Source organism: Mytilus edulis, chromosome 10 (assembly GCF_963676685.1).
Source record: "Mytilus edulis chromosome 10, xbMytEdul2.2, whole genome shotgun sequence".
NCBI classification, from domain to species: Eukaryota; Metazoa; Mollusca; class Bivalvia; order Mytilida; family Mytilidae; genus Mytilus; species Mytilus edulis.
The window spans coordinates 71,470,563-71,490,313 of record NC_092353.1 but is presented as its reverse complement, the minus strand read 5'-3'; the positions used below and the strand labels follow the sequence as shown (position 1 = coordinate 71,490,313).

Below are 19,751 nucleotides of genomic sequence, written 5' to 3'. Positions count from 1 at the left end.
CGTATTATTAAAAGTGATGTTGTTCATATATATATATATATATATATATACACACTTAATTTTAATTTATTTAGTTCAGACTAAATTGATTGTCCAAAAGGAAAGAGATATACATTTCCTTTTTTTTGGAGATTACAAGGTCAAAGCCAATATTGGCGTAATTGTGACGAATCCAGAATCCCTAAATAGGTGGTTTTCACCTAAAGAGTTTGACGTCACAAAGCAAATATCTTTTTATCATAATGTTCTTTAACGTGGTTTCCTCCAAATGACCACAGATGAACCGGGACCGGGACAGTTCTGTCATAAAACCGAAATATGAATCTCGGAAATTCAGCCTGTGAAAATTGGTCGTCATCCAGGAGGTCTGAAATCAAGTTTTTTATGGCAAAAAACAACGTGTCACCTTTCTTAAGTATCGTATTTCCGATTTTAAGCTTAGCAAGTCAAAAGTCGAAACAGTATTTCGGTTCTTCCCGGTAACTACTGTATTAAACACTGCATAATAAAAAAACTTACCAATGCCATGCAATTTTTATTTTATTGATGAATGACATCACTATATGGGTGATGGCATAACTAAAAAGTCCCTATATACGTGTAAATGACATAACTGTAGAATCCAATCTATGAGTACAGGATACAAGTGTACCGTTCACTGTATGGGTACATGACATACATGTACCTGTTTCATGCACTGTATAGTAAATTCCATGACTGTACCATGTACTGTATGATTGCGTGACATAATTATTTCTATTATATACATGAAGTATTACTGTACAATACAAGGTGTGTGTAAATGACATGACCGTACCTGTCACTGTTTTGGTAAATGACTGCTTACCTTAAGTCACATAGCCATGATAAAGCGTGTAGCAATTCTTCAAAAAATCAATTTTCATTTATAAGAGGCATCACTTGTTATCCATTCGGTTGATGTGTTTGAGCTTTTGATTGTGCCATTTGATTAGGACTTATATCTAGAAATTGACTATGAGGGTTGATTGAAAACAAAACTTTACGACAAAAAAGATGATATCATCTACCCAATTGTTACCTTTACACTTTTAAACCAAGAGATCCAAATGGTGAAGTTGTAATCATCTTATCGTAAATATTATAGACGCCATCAAGAGTTGGTTGAACGTTATGGAATTTTCGTTATACAGATGATATCGGATATGTTCCTTATGTCGTAACTACAATCCCCTTCCCTTTTCACGAATGTGACCTACCGAATTAGACTATTTACCGGCTTTGTAACAATATAAGATACAAGACGGATGCTATATTTCGAGCAGGATCTCCTTCCCCTTCGGTAGCACTTTAAAGCATTCCTATTTTTTGTTGGGTCCGTGTCGTTTTTGTACCCCTATTTGTGACATTTTGTTCATGCATCATTGTCAATATAATGGAAATTTATGCGACTGTCTTACAAGTGAGAGGTTTAGCGCTATAAAACCAGTTTCAATCTAATATCATATTAACTCAATTTTTTAACAGAACGACAGTTAACACTAACATATTAATTTAATATATCAAAAAAATAAATGCAGTGGTCCTCTGAGAAATCATTGAGGACTTTATATTTAATTTTCTGTCACGTTGACATTTTTTTTTAACAGAACGACAGTTTACACTAACAGATTAATTTGATATATCAAAAAAATAAATGCAGCGGTCCACTGAGAAATCATTGAGGACTTTATATTTGATTTTCTGTCACGTTGACATGTGTAATGAACTTTTTATTGACATCTTTAAATTCTTTTAAGAGCTTAGTAATTCGGAAGGATTTTTATATCCGTTAATTTTATTGATACGAATTCAGGCTGGGAAACGTTAAATAAGTAAATAAAGAAGAAAAATTGAATCAGTCTCAAAATGCTTCTATCAAAAGAGCGAAACCGTTAGTTTGAAAAATCAAATTGTCCAAAATATATATGTAGCATGCATTGGTCAAAAGATATTTATCATGGCTATATCTGTTTATATGTTCGATAAAATTACATTAATTTTTGTACTTGAAAAATCCTACAAATTGTCTGTAAACGGTTCGAAATGATAAATGGCGCTTAACTCGCATATCCAATAACATTTGAGCAGACCATTACACGTGCAACTGGTATAGTGTTGAATGTGTGTATTAAATTTCATGAGTATTTGTCGGATTCACTTTTTGAATGGTTCAATCCAGCATTTTCTACATTTGAAACATACCAAGTCAGGAATATGACAGTTGTTGTCCATTCGTTTGATGTGTTTTGTCATTTGATTTTACCATGTGATTAGGAACTTTCCGATTGAATTTTCCCCGCAGTTCAGTATTTTTAGGTGGTTTATTTGGCATTCAAGCTGAACTGATATAGTTTTTAAGCTTATCAAAGACATTGTTTATTTAATTAAAACCGTTGAAAGGGGACAAAACATGTATTTGCCCCATATTTAACCTTTTAAAGGGACGTAAAACATAATTTGTTGTATATCAGGGCTGCTTCTCTATCTCTATTATAAATAGCTAAAGCAATTAATTGATCAAGAAATGTAAGCGTGAAAGCGCTTTACCAAAAAATGTAGTAGTGACTGTGTGGGACTACAAGAACGGTTGGACGGACGGACGAATAAAAAAAGAGTTCACCCAGCATTAATATACCTCCGAGATAAATTGAATGATGATCAGTTACAACACTGATCGTGACCTTTTTCCATACAAACACCTTTAATTTAAGATTGGATAAACAACGTATGTGTGGTTAAAAAGCGTTTAAAATTCTTACTTCTTAAATGATTATAAATAGCAATATTTTGCACACAAATTTACATATTCAATATCATTCAATCATTATTCATCGTGACTACAGCAGTACAAATGGAACCATTTATGTCCAAATAATTGAAAAGACGCCACAAAAATTACTGGATACACATACAATTAGTAAATGACTGATTATACTCCGTAATGTATTGGTACTTTGAACGCTGTTACGACTTTGGTAATTGAAAAATGACTGTTAAATGACTCTTGCTTATTAGAAAACAGTAGTTGCATCATTAAAACGCAGCCCACTAATGACGGTGTGTAATTCAATTTTGAAAATTTATATTCGTAGTAAAACATATATATCATGATAATAATTAGTATTAAGGGATACATCAGTAAAAATGAACATTTTAGCATTTTCTTTATTGGGCAAGCTATGTATACTATTATGCTGTGTATACTAAAATTACCTCCATATATAAGAGCAACATGTATCTTCGTGATCTTTTTATGGTGGTCCCACATATTTATACTAAAACTAACCCCATCTATAAGAGCTACATGTATCTTGTTATGGTGGTCCCTCGTATTTATCTTAAACTAACTCCACCTATAAGAGCTACATATATCTTGTTATGGTGGTCCCTCATGTTTATACTTAAACTAACTCCACCTATAAGAGCTACATGAATCTTGTTATGGTGGTCCCTCATGTTTATACTTAAACTAACTTCACTTATAAGAGCTACATGTATCTTGTTATGGTGGTCCCTCATGTTTATACTTAAACGGACTCCATCTATAAGAGCTACATGTATGTTGTTATGGTGGTCCCTCGTGTTTATACTAAAACGAACTCCTTCTATAAGAGCTACATGTATGTTGTTATGGTGGTCCCTCATGTTTATACTTAAACTAACTCCACTTATAAGAGCTACATGTATCTTGTTATGGTGGTCCCTCATGTTTATACTTAAACTAACTTCACTTATAAGAGCTACATGTATCTTGTTATGATGGTCACTCATGTTTATACTTAAACGGACTCCATCTATAAGAGCTACATGTATCTTGTTATGGTGGTCCCTCATGTTTATCCTAAACTAACTCCACCTATAAGAGCTACATGTATCTTGTTATGGTGGTCCCTCATATTTATACTTAAACTAACTCCACTTATAAGAGCTACATGTATCTTGTTATGGTGGTCACTCATGTTTATACTTAAACGGACTCCATCTATAAGAGCTACATGTATGTTGTTATGGTGGTCCCTCGTGTTTATACTAAAACGAACTCCATCTATAAGAGCTACATGTATCTTGTTATGGTGGTCCCTCATGTTTATACTTAAACGAACTCCATCTATAAGAGCTACATGTATCTTGTTATGGTGGTCACTCATGTTTATACTAAAACGAACTCCATCTATAAGAGCTACATGTATGTTGTTATGGTGGTCCCTCGCGTTTATACTAAAACGAACTCCATCTATAAGAGCTACATGTATGTTGTTATGGTGGTCCCTCGTGTTTATACTTAAACGAACTCCATCTATAAGAGCTACATGTATGTTGCTATGGTGGTCCCTCATATTTATACTAAAACAAACTCCATCTATAAGAGCTACATATATCTTGTTCTTGTGGTTTTACATGTTTCTATTAAAACTAACTCCACGTATAAGAGCTACATGTATTTTGTTATGGTGGTCCCTTATGTTTATACTAAAACTAACTCCATCTATAAGAGCTACACATATCTTGTTCTTGTGGTTCCGCATGTTTATATTAAAACTAACTCCACTGATAAGAGCTACATGTATCTTGTTATGGTGGTCCCTCATGTTTATATTGGAACTAGCTCGACCTCCAAGAGCTACATGTATCTTGTTAGGGTGGTCGCACATGTTTAGTCTTAAACGAACTCCATCTATAAGAGCTACATGAATCTTGTTATGGTTGTTTATACTAAACTAACTCAACTTATAAAAGCTTCTTGTATATTGTAATGATGGTCCCGCATGTTTATTCTTAAACTAACGCAACCCATAAGAGCTACTTGTATCTTGTAATGAAAGTCCCCAATATTAATACTAAGATGTATTTCCATTAAATCATTGTCTAAGTATTTTTAAATACAAGGAAAAATTTCCTATCTTTTTATGTAATGGATATAAAACTACCGAGTCTTCAAAGTTGTTTGGAGCTTTTATTTTCTTAAAATTACATATGTAGTGTTCCAGATATCGGACATTTTATTAACCTGTGCAATTTTTTCTGTCGGCATGTTTTTGGTAAAAAAAATCAAATAATTCAATTGCTCATTTATGCTATATCTAAAAATTCTTAAGTTATTAAACGCTGATAGCTATTCAAAATAATAATTCATTCCTCGTAATATAAATAAAGACAACAACAGTATACCGCTGTTCGAAATTCATAAATCGATTGAGAAAATAATTAATCCGGGTAACAAACTAAAACTGAGGGAAAGCATCAAATATAGGAGGAAAACTACGACACAACAGAAACACAACATTTAAATGAAACACAGAGAGAAACGAACTATAATATAACAATGGCCATTTTCCTAACTTGGTACAGAACATTTTTAGAAAAAAAATATTGAACCTGGTTTTGTGGCATACCAAACCTCCCGTTTGTATGGCAATGTTAAATATAACATTATAAGGACAAAATTACATGACAGGACTACAATACAAATACATGGGAGAACATATAGGACAGTGAAACACACGAATAATAGCTTTCAGGTTTAAAATCTAATACGCCACACGTGCGCTTTGTCCACACGTATAAGAGTTACAGGAATACTGTGCTGATAGTACAATTCAATAATTGTCAAGTTTTTCATACAATAAAAAGTGTTGTATTTATTATTTAAAGTATAAGCAGTTAATACTTTAAAGTCTACATAAGAAATGCTTGTACCAAGTCAGGAATATGTTGCCCACAACATATAAATTTCAACTTTATTTACAATTTACACAGTGTGTATATGTTAAGTATGATTAAAAGAACATATTTTATTCTAATAGTTTAGGACTTTATTCATTATCATAGGTTGAAAAATACAGGCAAAGTTCAGATGTTTATGAAGTGTCCTATATTTTGACTGCAGTGGAACCTTCAGGACTTTCCCTTTTGCATTTTCCACGGAGTTTAGAATGTTTGTGATTTTACTTTTAACTATTTAATAAAGAAAATACTATATATTTGAAAATGTGTAAAGTGCCGAATTTTAAAACATTTACTCGGCTTACATAGTAAGGTTTAAGAAAAGCTCTTCAACTTTCTATTAGAGCTGTACAGTTTGGAATATAGTGAAATCCATCACCTATCTCTTGAGTTGTACAAAGTACACAGTACCTTTCCTGTCTAATAATTTTACGCCATCTACCGGTTTCTATAGGTAACCAATGATTTCCAGTTCTTAACCTACATAATGTTATTTTATCTTTATAAGGTAATAAGTCTAAATATTTTTCAAATTCAAAGTTTTCTTTTAACAGTTTGTAACATAATACTTTTGAAGAATTTTCCATTTCTGACTACCAAGTCTGCTGAAATTTGTCATTAATACTGTGTTTACTGCTCAACTTTACCCATTTTGGATAGAGTGGTAGAGTGAGGGAAGATAACTTCTACTTGATCAAACCAGTCTATTATATTTCTTTTGAACTTATTTCACTGGCCCTCGGGAGGAAGGGGCACTTACTATTCCATGAGTGGTAGTAATGAGCCGCAGGAATATTTCATGTCCAATGATATATTAAAACGGTGAGAAATTCAGATTTAATATATCAATACTAGTAGGTTGAATTAATCACTTGCTTCATTATATCAAAGTATCGGAAACTAATTAGATGGCAGTATTTATTTTTGAAGCGGTTAAATCACATTCGTAAATCCATCTGCTATTTGTCAAACCAATTAATCTCTATTTAAACCAATGTGGTATTTCCAGTAGTGCTAGCTATACATGCTAAATCCGAACATTTTTACATTTGTACTTAATTTACATTCAAAGGTTTGTATACATGAAACATGATAGCAATTATTAAAAGGAATTATGTAGTGTCAGCGTCTTTTAAGAGGGAACGGCAATGAAACTTTTTATCAGTTTTTCATTAAAAGATATAAACCTAAGACCTCTTTTTGGCCCCAAAATATAGCGTTTTTACAAAGTTGTTAAATTGTTATTTTTTACTTATTTATTGGAAAGTAACATGATTTTGATCCATTAATATGGGCTTTTTTGATGATACAAGAGCATCAAATGTATTTTGTACGATTTCATTATTTTTAAAATTGATAGTATAAAAATTAGAAAAAGAGCAACCGTATTTGCTCCATAGACAACAAAGCTTTAACAGTTTTACAGTTTTAATAATAAAAAATAAAGATGTGATAAGATAAACAACACTCCACCAGAGACCAATGACATAGAAATAATAATAACGGCACTTAACAATGAGCAAAACCTATATCACAAAGTCTACGGTAAATGTCTCAGAAATGATCACTAACCCAAAATTTAAACTAGAAAAGCTAACACCGCGATTTATGTGGAAAACAATGCACAGAATGTGAAGTTTTGTTTTGGGAAACTGAAAAACCTCACAGCTAGTCAAGACTGTCTAAAAACCATAAAACCATGCCATCTGAAGATTACCACAAGTTACCTAGATTTATGCAAGAAAAAATCGAAGTTCCTGGAATTGGAGAGATAAAGCCATCCTCGTTGACAAGACTGATAATTCCAGAAGGTACGACAACTTTAAGTATATTTTCCTGTCGTATATTACCTGATGGTAATTTAATAATACTTGATTATCGAAAAAGACAACTACTGCTGTTCAGTAATGACGGCATCTTCATCAGAATAGTGATTACGTTCACACATGAAACATATGATGCCTAATTTGTCAGAAAAAGTACAGTAGCTGATGTATTAGGAGCATCCACCCAGACAGAACTGGTGGATACAGAAAAGAACCAAATTATTCAAACAATTAAACTTTCTCATAATTGTTATAGAGTAGCATGTGATGGTGAAACTTTGGTCATCAGTAGTAATGACATACAGAGTACTAGAGTGAATCTGAATGACATGTCTCATACACTATTAGAAGGAATGGAAAGACTGGATTGTATTTCATTGTTCCACGGAAGTATATATGGTACCTTTCCTGAAGAAAACAAAGTTTGCTGCTATGATAGTACTGATGAACCTCTGTGGACGTTTCAGCACCAGGATATTGAATATCCATTGGGAATTACATTAGACAAAAATGGCTCTGTTTAGACAGCTTCTTCTGGAAAAGACAGTATCGTAGTAATATCACCAGATGGTAAATCCTGTAAGACCATACTATCAGGGGCTGATGGAATCAAAGGAATAGACATCAACAGAGAAACAGGAATTATGATAGTGTCTAGTAAAATAATGGAAAATAGAAGTTATACAAACTTTGAAACAGCTTTTGTTCATAAATTTTAAACTTGTATTTTATCTGTGAATAGTGTTAAATAATGATATGGTGATCATTGCATCTTCCTCAGTAAGGCGTGCAAATATTTTTTTCCCATTAAAATCGTGTTTGTTCATTTTTTGCAAATCACATTGCATTAAATATTCAGTTTAAAACGAGCAAATATAAATTAAATAGCATGTATTGAGTACCTTCAGTATTCACAACCATTATAACCAAAGAATGCCAATGTCAAGGATATATCAATGATTGCAAACTTGAGCTATACGCATGGCAAAAGTAGTCATCAACAGATTAGCTAATCAAATCAACAAATGATCAACTGATCAACTGATGAATGAATAGGGGATAGCAACTTAAGTTTCTTAATACTTTCGACACTTATCAATTAATACATTGCTATTAAACCAAGAGTTCCAAATGGTAAAGTTGAAATCATTCCTTCGTAAATTTTACGGACGCCATCACGAGTTGGTTTACGTTACGGAGTCACAGATGATATCGAATATGTTCCTTATGTCGCAACTACAATACCCTTCCCTTTTCACGAGTGGGACCTACCGAAATATACTATTTACAGGATTTGTAATAACATAAGCAACACGACAGGTTCCACATGTGGAGCAGGATCTGCCTACCCTTCCGGAGCACCTGAGATCAGCCCCAGTTTTTGTTGGGGGTTTCTGAAAGAAGATATACGTAATATAATTTCTTTACAAAAAAGAGAATCATTTTATTGTCATTTAGTTAAGCAAGAAAACCACAAAATCCAAGAGAGCATTTAAACCATGCATTATCGTACAATTGTCGCGGTTTTCAAAACTGGTAAAAGTTGTCGAAGTTTAATATTTCTGTAACATTTTGTGACTGAATAATATTCAAAATGCGATTGGCGCATGCATTGAAACAAACGTTTACCACTTTGACCTACCAAGAGACGGTTAGGTCTCGCCCCTAAAGGAGGTCGGCATTTAGTAGTTTTTTTCTCTTATTTTCTATATTTAAATTAATCTAGGAGTTTTTAACAATGGTAAACTACAGTTACTATTGCTTTTCATTCCTAAACATATCAAACCAATACGTAATGCATTATGTATAAAGATCATTTAAAAAAGTATTACTAGATCTTGATAAAGCTTGTCTCACAGAAAAGTGAATTCACAAAAATACTGAAATCCGAAGAAAATTCAGAACGGAAAGTCCTGAATCAAATGGCAAAACCAAATGATAAAACACATCAAACGAATGGACAACAACTGTCAATATTCCTGACTTGGTACAGACATTTTCAAACAAGAAAACGGTGGATTGAACCTTTCAAAAAAGTGAATCGGACATAATTTCATGAAATGTAGTACACACATTTCACAATATTCCATTTGCACGTGTAATGTTCTCCTCAAATTTTATTTGATAAAATGCGAGTTTTTAAGCGCCATTTATCATTTCAAACTTTTTACAGACATTTTTTTTAATTTTTCACGTACGAAATTAATGTAATTTTATCAAACATATAAACAGACATAGCCATGATAAATATCGTTTGACCAATGCATGCGACATGTATATTTAAGACAATTTGATTTTTCAAACTAACGGTTTCCCTCCTTTGATAAAAGCATTTTTGACTAATCCAATTTTTTCTTCTATTATACTCATTAAACTTTTCCCAGCTTAAATACGTATCAGTAACATTAATGGATATAAAATTCCTTCAGAATTCCTAAGCTCTTAAAAGAAATTATAGATGTCAATAAAAATTTCATTACACATGTCAACGTGACAGAAAATCAAAGATAAAGTCCTCAATGATTTCTCAGAGGACCGCTGCATTTGGTTTTTGATATATTAAATTATTCTGTTAGTGTAAACTGTCGTTCTGTTAACTGAGTTAATAGTATGGCGTTCATTATCACTGGACTAGTATATATTTGTTTAGGGGCCAGCTGAAGGACGCCTCCGGGTGCGGGAATTTCTCGCTACATTGAAGACCTGTTGGTGACCCTCTGCTGTTGTTTTTTATTTGGTCGGGTTGTTGTCTCTTTGACACATTCCCCATTTCCATTCTCAATTGTATAATATGATATATTTGCCAGTACATGTACTAGATACATGGTTTTTAGTTTAATTGATCGAAAGGATATATTAGCTCTTTTTAATCAAATGGCGTTCGTCGTCCGTTGTCCGTTAACTATTACAAAATTTTTCTGGTACAGAGTTGGTCCAACTTGGCCACTATCATTATTTGGGTAACTAGTTTTAAAAAGAATGTGACCCGCCTTTCAACCAACCGGCCTCGATATTGGCAATAGTATTGCAAGTGGCGTTAAATACAAAGCAATTGATCAATCAATCATTGATAAAGAATATAATGCGACCAGTAATTTATTCATAAAATTGTCTCATTGGGAATCATATCACATCTCCTTAGTTCCACATCAATCTTTATTTAATTTCTTTATAAATGAATTTGTCTAATAATTTCAAATAACAAATGTGGGTTTAGTCAGACTGATTGATGTATGTATTCCAATAATTCTGATAATTTGTGCGAACAGTCGCTTTTAAACTCTGTTATGGTTGACAGTTCTGGACTGATGTTTTATAGACGAGCCGCCATATTATCTTTTTTTTCATAAGTCATGTAATTATGAAATTCCGTTTCGCAACCTCCGTCAAAACAATTTTTATTCTTTCTTTTAGGGGGGATTAAAGAGGAAACCATATGATTACTGGTAGGATCGTGGGTGTTTTAAAAATTTAAGATCCTGGCCCAGTGAGAGCTGTACAAATATATGATGTTTTCAAAGAAAAAATAAAAACAAATATTTGCAAAACGAAAGGTAGGAATTAGTTGCGAACAAAAGTGAAAATATATGTTTGCGCTGTTTCGTAGTGGTACAAATTATCATGCAGAGCAACAGATGTAAATGAATTATAGCCAAACCAGAAAAACAAACATCTTCCCTTTCCCTTCCAAAACGAATTTCAAGTGGTCGTCCACTAAAAAAACTTACGAAACTGATAAAACATAACCTTTGACTTATTTTCGACTTGAAAGTTCATATGTCCCTCTGGTATCTCTCGCCTCTCTTTGAGTATGAAGTGCAACGTATAATTTTGTTATGATACAATAACAAGACATTTCCTTTTGTTTGTGTATGTATAAGTTGTTGTTGTTGAAACAAATAAATTGTCAATGAAATCGTGAAGAAATCCAGATATGATTTTGTTCTCTTAATTACATTTAATGTTCATTATCTGTAGACTCATCGATGATGTTCTTCATTCCAGATAACATTATCTGTTGATTCTTAGGTTCATTCGGGTCAAACATATCGGAAACAATAAAACATGTAGAAGTAACGCGGTTATTACGGTGAAAAATTTTCCATTTACTGTATATACGTAGTCAGTTGTAGATATAGACGTGATTGTAAAATTGAATTTACAAAAAAAAAAATGATTGTTTAATTACTGCTCTAATTAAGTGTCCTTTTATGATATTTTTGTTTTACTAGTATTCAATCTCTAATTTAAGGGTTAAACATATATAAAATCATTTTCTTTTTAAGAATGTGTACATGAAGTCAGAATAAACTCCTGGAAAATGTATAAAAATACCTTCAACTTTCATTGAATTAGTCAAGTTGGATTTGAATATCTGGGATCGTTTTGATAGGGATCTTGCGAGACTTGCCGTGATCTCGTTTGTCGTTATTTTACCATGTAAATCCTTGGAAATCATAAATATTTTTTCCATAAATACGTTCATAAAATTGAGGTTCCAGACCAAAATATGTTAAACGGATCTACAGCTTTTCTGTGTTTTTTTACATTCACAGTGTAATTCAGGGTCAAGGTTAAACACTGACAAACATTTCTTAAATTTAAAAAGTATTGAATCGAAAAAAATAATTTAACCTTTTTAAAATTTATTGAATTACATAGAATCATAATGTTATTAAGCGCTTTCAGTTACGGATGCCTTTTCCTAAAAAATTTCGAATAAATACTAAACAATATTGCCATACACTCGCAACGTGTTCTGATATAAATAATGCCCTACTGAAGAAAAATAAGCCATTCATTTATAAATATTGCCAAACTTTAAATAAAAAAATGACACACATGGAGCTGTGGTACTGTGCATTTTTGTTGTGTGTGTATTTGTTTGTCTTATTTTATCAATGGTGATTGTATTCAATAATCCTATTGTAGTTTAACAGACAACTTTCGAGTTCGCTGCAAATCCGTCAAAAACTTTGGTTTTAGTGAATATCATTCGTGCGTTTAGGGGCGCCGTCACTTCCGTTCTTTGTTGAGAGAGTGGTGGCGAAAATGATAATGCCATATTGCACAATTTGTTCAGCAAATTAAATTCTTATAATTTATATTCAATACTGCTATCATAAGGGAATTGTGATTATGTACACACGGAACAAATATTATTTTTAGTTTATCCTGCATGCAAAATGATGACCACTAAGACGCTGAATGAACGTTTTCATGGTTTTGTTTATTAAATGTATTTTGTATATGTTTATATTATTTGTCACAAACTTATTGTTTAGAGTTTATATGACAATAAATATTTGAATTGAAATGAATTGTTAACAGTGCAGGTATACATGCTTTCCCCTCTATATGGTAAATGACGTCATAAAGGTGTGCATAATTGACGATTTTTTCCGGTGACGAACAAACTCGAAAGTGGTCTAGTATTCCTTATTTGAATTTCCACCGCTTAAAAAATTAAAACATGACACCGTTTAGCAAGCTCTCATTTATCTACGCGGACATATTTTACATCTTATCAAATGGATATAATGTTAAAGAAAAAAACAAAAAAACATATCATGTTCTTAATTGAAGATAAATAAACAAAAAGACTTGTTTTTTTTATCAAAAGACGAAATTAATAATTTCTAGCTTAGAAGACGTCGGTTTTATCTACGGCTGTGAAGGAACAAACATAAATTGAAAGTAAAAAAAAAAAACCTCATAAATTCAAATTTCTGAAATCAAAAGAAAATTTTCGATGCAAAGTTTTTTTTTTCTTCACAAAAGTAATTTTATGATCAGTTTTCCTGTTATGTTTTAATTAAACAAACCTGATCAAAACACTTTGTTTTTTAGTTGTTTATTATAGTTTTTCTCTCATGTTTTTGATGTCCGATGTCTATTCTCATAGTTACAAGTTAATGGTTTCCATAAATCACAATGTAGTTTATTAATTAAAATAAGTACACGTTAATTAGATTTATACTGCCAAAAAAAGAGACAAATGTTAAACATTACACATACATTTTTCTTTTTTCTTTTCTTTTTACAGCTAGAACAAGAGACATTGTGGCTAAAATTACATATACTTTTTTTCTTTTTTCTTCTTATTTATTCATCTTTTCTGTGAGGCATATTTTTCACCGATTATTTAAGATACTATCTTTTGTTTAGAATTCTTTCATATCATCTTATTCTTGTGGATCAGTAATTATTTTCGATTTGACAAGCACGATCTTCAATAATTTACTAAGACGGAAACATCTGAGAACCATTTGTCGATTTCTACAGGACGTGTATGTCTCTTTCAAGAAATAAGTTACAATTCGGCTAATTACCAACTCTGCAACCAATAGAACAGTTCAAACATAATTGTGTGAGGCATATTTTTCACCGATTATTTAAGATACTATCTTTTGTTTAGAATTCTTTCATCTCATCTTATTTTTGTGGATTATTAATTATTTTCGATTTGACAAGCACGATCTTCAATAATTTACTAAGACGGAAACATCGGAGAACCATTTGTCGATTTCTATAGGACGTGTATGTATCTTTCAAGAAAATAAGTTACAATTCGGCTAATTACCAACTCTGCAACCAATAGAACAGTTCAAACATAATTGTGTGAGGCATATTTTTCACCGATTATTTAAGATACTATCTTTTGTTTAGAATTCTTTCATCTCATCTTATTTTTGTGGATTATTAATTATTTTCGATTTGACAAGCACGATCTTCAATAATTTACTAAGACGGAAACATCGGAGAACCATTTGTCGATTTCTACAGGACGTGTATGTATCTTTCAAGAAAATAAGTTACAATTCGGCTAATTACCAACTCTGCAACCAATAGAACAGTTCAAACATAATTACTACGTACGCTGTTTGAGCTTAGAAAAACTATCAAAGTAATCATTATATCTTCTGTTGCATAGGAGAAAGCAACATAATATGACATTAAAGGACAAATAAACACCAAGTCAACAAAGACATTGTTCGCTTCTCTACATAGATTATAAATTGAGATGCGATGATACAGGAAAAAACGGATTTTTAAAGGAAACGGACGGATATTGTTTTTGACACTGAATAGAATTAAACGTGGTTCAATAATATTTGAAGATCAAAGAAAGCAATATTTTTTAACGAAGACATAAATATCGATACCACGTGCAGATATTAGTGGAGTATTTTGATTTACTGATTATTCAACATACAAAAAGTCTGTGATTCTCATTTGGTACCACACAAGCTTCTTCTGCTGTTTGGAAGTACATACAAGTTCAAATGTTATCCAGATCGCAAAGGAAAACACTTACAATTTAGTTTCGGAGAATAATTTAAGAAAAACAATTCCTACTACATGGTTATATGTATTTGAAACAGAAATTTTTGTGACACTTTGAATAGATTAATAAAAAAAGTGGATGACATTAAAATGAAACTGAATAACAATTCAAACGCGCTATACCAAGTAAGTACTCAATTTGACTATTATTATCACAATTCTACAAACTTTTCTGACTACCAGCCAATGGACACTGTCGTTGACCAACAGCTGATGACAGTAATTGTTCCTATTGTTTTTATATGGATCATGTTGATTGGTGTTGCAGGGAACGGATCTCTGGTCTATATCGTCTTACGGGAAAAGGCTCTGCGAACTGTTCCGAATGCTTTGATAGTAAATCTTTCAGTTGGAGATTTATTGTTACTGATATTTTCGGCACCTTTCTTCACGATTGTTTTTGGAAGTCAGAAGTACCCGTTTAATGAGTTCGTATGTAAAATGAACGCTTATCTACAATCATTGTGTCTAGGAGTTTCTATATTTACACTAACTGCCCTCAGTTGGGACAGATACGTTGCAATAGTGCATCCTATGAATAAACACAAAGGGAAACCGAGTGTGAAAATAGCTATTATAGTTGCAGTCATTTGGATTACCTCGGCACTTATTGCTATATCAGATGCTTGGAGTTACACTTTAATAGAAGGACCCGGCGTGGCAATTTGTTTTGAAGTGCCACCGAGCATTCATGGAAGGAAGTATTTACAAGCTCGAGGCATATCGAGATTTCTTCTTCTTTTCGTGATTCCATTATTAGTTATAGGATGTTTTTATGTTTCCATGGCAAAAATCTTAGTAAAAAGCAGTCGAGAGATGCCGTGTGAGACATCAGTCGGATCGTCAATGAATCGACAACAACAGCGTCAAGTCAGAGACAGAATTAAGGTAGCTAAATTCGTACTATCGTTAGTTGCTATGTTTGTGTTTTGTTGGTTACCAAGGCATATTTACGTAATGTGGTTTGCTTGGGATGACGGTGGCATAACTGACTTTTGGATGATCTTCAAGATTATGAGTATATGTTTGATGTATGCATATTCATGTGTAAATCCGTATGCCCTCTTTTGCCTAAGCAGACAGTTCCGGAAATACTATACGTTCTACTTATTCCGCTGTTGTAGAAGAACTAGGTATCGAACGAACGAGTTCCGACGCGGGAGCGCATCTATGACCATTGTCAAATCGAATTCAGATAATATATGAAAAAACGGAACACAAAAGTTGGATCAACTAAGGAGAAAGTTTGTGTATCATTTATTATTTCGTTCTGTGGTTCGTAAAAAGTACGATTGAGCCAAAGGGTAAAACATCCAATAACATTCCGATTCGTTGCTGGACACAAAATTGTTCGAATAAATCGAATTGTCACTGTTAAAACCAGTACAGAAAGATCCAATAAATAAATAAAGGCTTCTTTTGGGTGTGATCTTAAAATGTTTGGGCAATTTCATTGTTTGTAACTCAATATAAAAAAATCCCATGTCATTGGATGTTTTTTTTTTATGGTTTAGGACGATAAAAGCCGACTGCAACATTTTGTGTAATACGCCTTGCAGAACCTAGAATGTCTTACATTAGAAAGTGATAAATTTACTGTAGAATTTTATGATGTGCATAAGATTAATGTTGATGAGAACCGATTATACATGTAAAACCCAATTTGAAAAATAAATTAATTTAACTTAAATTTACAGAAAACATTTGCCGAAGGTGTAGTTTTGCAGAAACACGTCAAATACATTGGATTTGTGAAATTGATTTACTTCATCAAAGGGACATGTTATTTAATTAAGTTGGAATCTCTGATGTCCGTGAAAGCGATCAAAGTAATTGAAAACTATCTTTATTGGCAAAAATGATACCGATTATTAAAAAATACGTTAGCAATTGTACTTTTTTTACAACTTTCAATTATCCACCGTTTTGAAGACGTTACACAAGTAACAAGATTGTGTAACTAAATTGTTAATTGACAGTTATTTTGAATCATTATGTAACATTTCGAGTGTATTTCTGTGATTAAAAGCAAGCAATTATAATTTTTTTTTTTTTATTCTTCTAAATTTGAATTTACCGTGACACACATGGAATTACAATATTAGGGAGCAACGCCAAAAATTTGTCAGTTTTGAATTTGGAAAGGATATCAGTTTGCTACGTAACCAATTATTGTACGTTCAACTTGTTACTTGTGCTCATAGCTCAATGGACGTACCGTGTTCATTTTATTTTAATGCAAAAAAAATTAAATAAAAAACGTTTGTTCATCAGTGAATTTGCAATGCTTAATTCATTAGGAAATTTGCTTTCTCGCCCCATTTATGAAAATATGTTGCTTCCTTTTATTTAATATGGTTTAATTACTGGAATTGGTATCCAGTCGACCAGGCCTTGAAGGCATAAAACTTTGCTCAGTGCTCGGAGCACAAAAATCATGCTCGAAAAATGAAATCCAGCAATTTGATTGGTTGATTTTCGAGACTGGTGTCGTGGGTTGATATGCTAAAGGTCTTGAGTTCGATTCCCCATATAGACAATGGATTGTTTTCTATCGTAAATTTTAAAAGTGTCTTTTCTTATTAAATATTTTAAGTTTTATTGTGGATTAGGCATTCCCACCAAAATGTTACAAAACAAAAGAAAGCATGCAAAACAAAGAAACTCAAGCTGGGGTGATCTGGTAGGGATGATCCGGCTCAGGTCACCCCTGGTGGAACAAAGGAAATGGGATGTAAACATATAGCTGACTTAGGAAATGGTGTAAAAGAAAATTGGCATCACATATCTAAATTAAATAATAGTTGTTGAAGTCTTATTTGTATCAGGCGACGGATTCACAACGACAAACAAAAACATAAAAATACACAAAGAATCAAAGGAACACAACATAAAGAGGTAACTGGTAACTGGAATTATACACACGTATATTCCCCCTAAAGAAAACCACACAAATACAGTCACAAAAATAACTGTTACAGTATATTGCGTTTTGTGGAATCGGAAAAACAAAAGTTATCTGATATAAGATTGAAATTTTGCGAACTGTAAAAATGAGAAAAAAAAGAAGAAAAAAACACAGAAAACAATAAAAATAATTCAATATGATTGATTTATTTAACTGTTCAAATTATACCAAGTAATTCAATTGATAACTTTAAAAAATATTCGTCTATACATCGTGTAAATTTATAATTTGTACTTACGCATACATGGTTAACACGATGAGTGTCAAACGTGGGGCAGGATTTACTTACCCGTACGGAGAACCCGAGATCACACCGGTTTTTGGCAGGGTACGTATTGTTCAGTCTTGAGTTTTGTAGATGTATGTTGTGTTTTGACGATTTTTGTTTTTCTTTAAATTTGTACATTTTTTTTCTTTGCGCTTTACCAACTTGAAGGTATTGTCAGTTTGTTTTTACTTATGAGTTTCAATCCCCAATTGTTTTTACTTATGAGTTGTAATTCCTTTGGTATTATATCCGTCTCTCTTCTACATAAGAATAAACTTGAAATATAACTGTGCGCATATATTTGCTATCGGAATAATAAACATGTACCAGCATTCTTTCCTATAATCGTGGGAAACAATTGAAACTTCAATATGTTAAAATCATATCCGGGCGGACACTTTACTACGTGTTTTATCGAATAACCTTCACTTGGTACTATCGATATCAAAATTTAAAAATGGCTCAAATATGTGACGGTTGACATATATGGAGCAACAAATATGTGACGGTTGACATATATGGAACAGGAACTGCTTACCCTTCCGGAGAACATGTTGCTCAGTATTTATTGTTCTATTTTTGTTCTGTTTGCTGTTGTTTGTCTTTTGGTCTTTTTTTAGCCATGGTGTTGTCAGTTTCTTTTTCTTTTTTTAGCCATGGTATTGTCAGTTTGTTTTTCTTTTTTTAGCCATGGTGTTGTCAGTTTGTTTTTCTTTTTTTAGCCATGGTATTGTCAGTTTGTTTTTCTTTTTTTAGCCATGGTGTTGTCAGTTTGTTTTTCTTTTTTTAGCCATGGTATTGTCAGTTTGTTTTTCTTTTTTTAGCCATGGTGTTGTCAGTTTGTTTTTCTTTTTTTAGCCATGGTGTTGTCAGTTTGTTTTTCTTTTTTTAGCCATGGTGATGTCAGTTTGTTTTTCTTTTTTTAGCCATGGTGTTGTCAGTTTGTTTTTCTTTTTTTAGCCATGGTGTTGTCAGTTTGTTTTTCTTTTTTTAGCCATGGTGTTGTCAGTTTGTTTTTCTTTTTTTAGCCATGGTGTTGTCAGTTTGTTTTTCTTTTTTTAGCCATAATTTTGTCAGTTTGATTTTCTTTTTTTAGCCATGGTGATGTCAGTTTGTTTTTCTTTTTTTAGCCATGGTGTTGTCAGTTTGTTTTTCTTTTTTTAGCCATGGTGTTGTCAGTTTGTTTTTCTTTTTTTAGCCATGGTGTTGTCAGTTTGTTTTTCTTTTTTTAGCCATAATTTTGTCAGTTTGATTTTCTTTTTTTAGCCATGGTGATGTCAGTTTGTTTTTCTTTTTTTAGCCATGGTGTTGTCAGTTTGTTTTTCTTTTTTTAGCCATGGTGTTGTCAGTTTGTTTTTCTTTTTTTAGCCATGGTGTTGTCAGTTTGTTTTTCTTTTTTTAGCCATGGTATTGTCAGTTTGTTTTTCTTTTTTTAGCCATGGTGTTGTCAGTTTGTTTTTCTTTTTTTAGCCATGGTGTTGTCAGTTTGTTTTTCTTTTTTTAGCCATGGTGATGTCAGTTTGTTTTTCTTTTTTTAGCCATGGTGTTGTCAGTTTGTTTTTCTTTTTTTAGCCATGGTGTTGTCAGTTTGTTTTTC

At 32.3% G+C, this 19,751-nt stretch overlaps 1 protein-coding gene across 1 annotated transcript; it reads left to right on the top strand.

The window, feature by feature from the left end:
- The first annotated feature begins 14,164 nt into the window (after window positions 1-14,164).
- Window positions 14,165-16,960, top strand: LOC139491804 (neuropeptide CCHamide-2 receptor-like). Its single transcript, XM_071279676.1, has one exon. The coding sequence runs from the start codon at window positions 15,009-15,011 to the stop codon at window positions 16,122-16,124; it is 1,116 nt and encodes a 371-aa protein (XP_071135777.1). The 5' UTR covers window positions 14,165-15,008; the 3' UTR covers window positions 16,125-16,960.
- The last annotated feature ends 2,791 nt before the right edge of the window (window positions 16,961-19,751 follow it).

Coding starts and splice junctions, on each gene's coding strand:
- LOC139491804 (XM_071279676.1), top strand. CDS start 15,009: ATGAAACTGAATAACAATTCAAACGCGCTATACCAAGTAAGTACTCAA.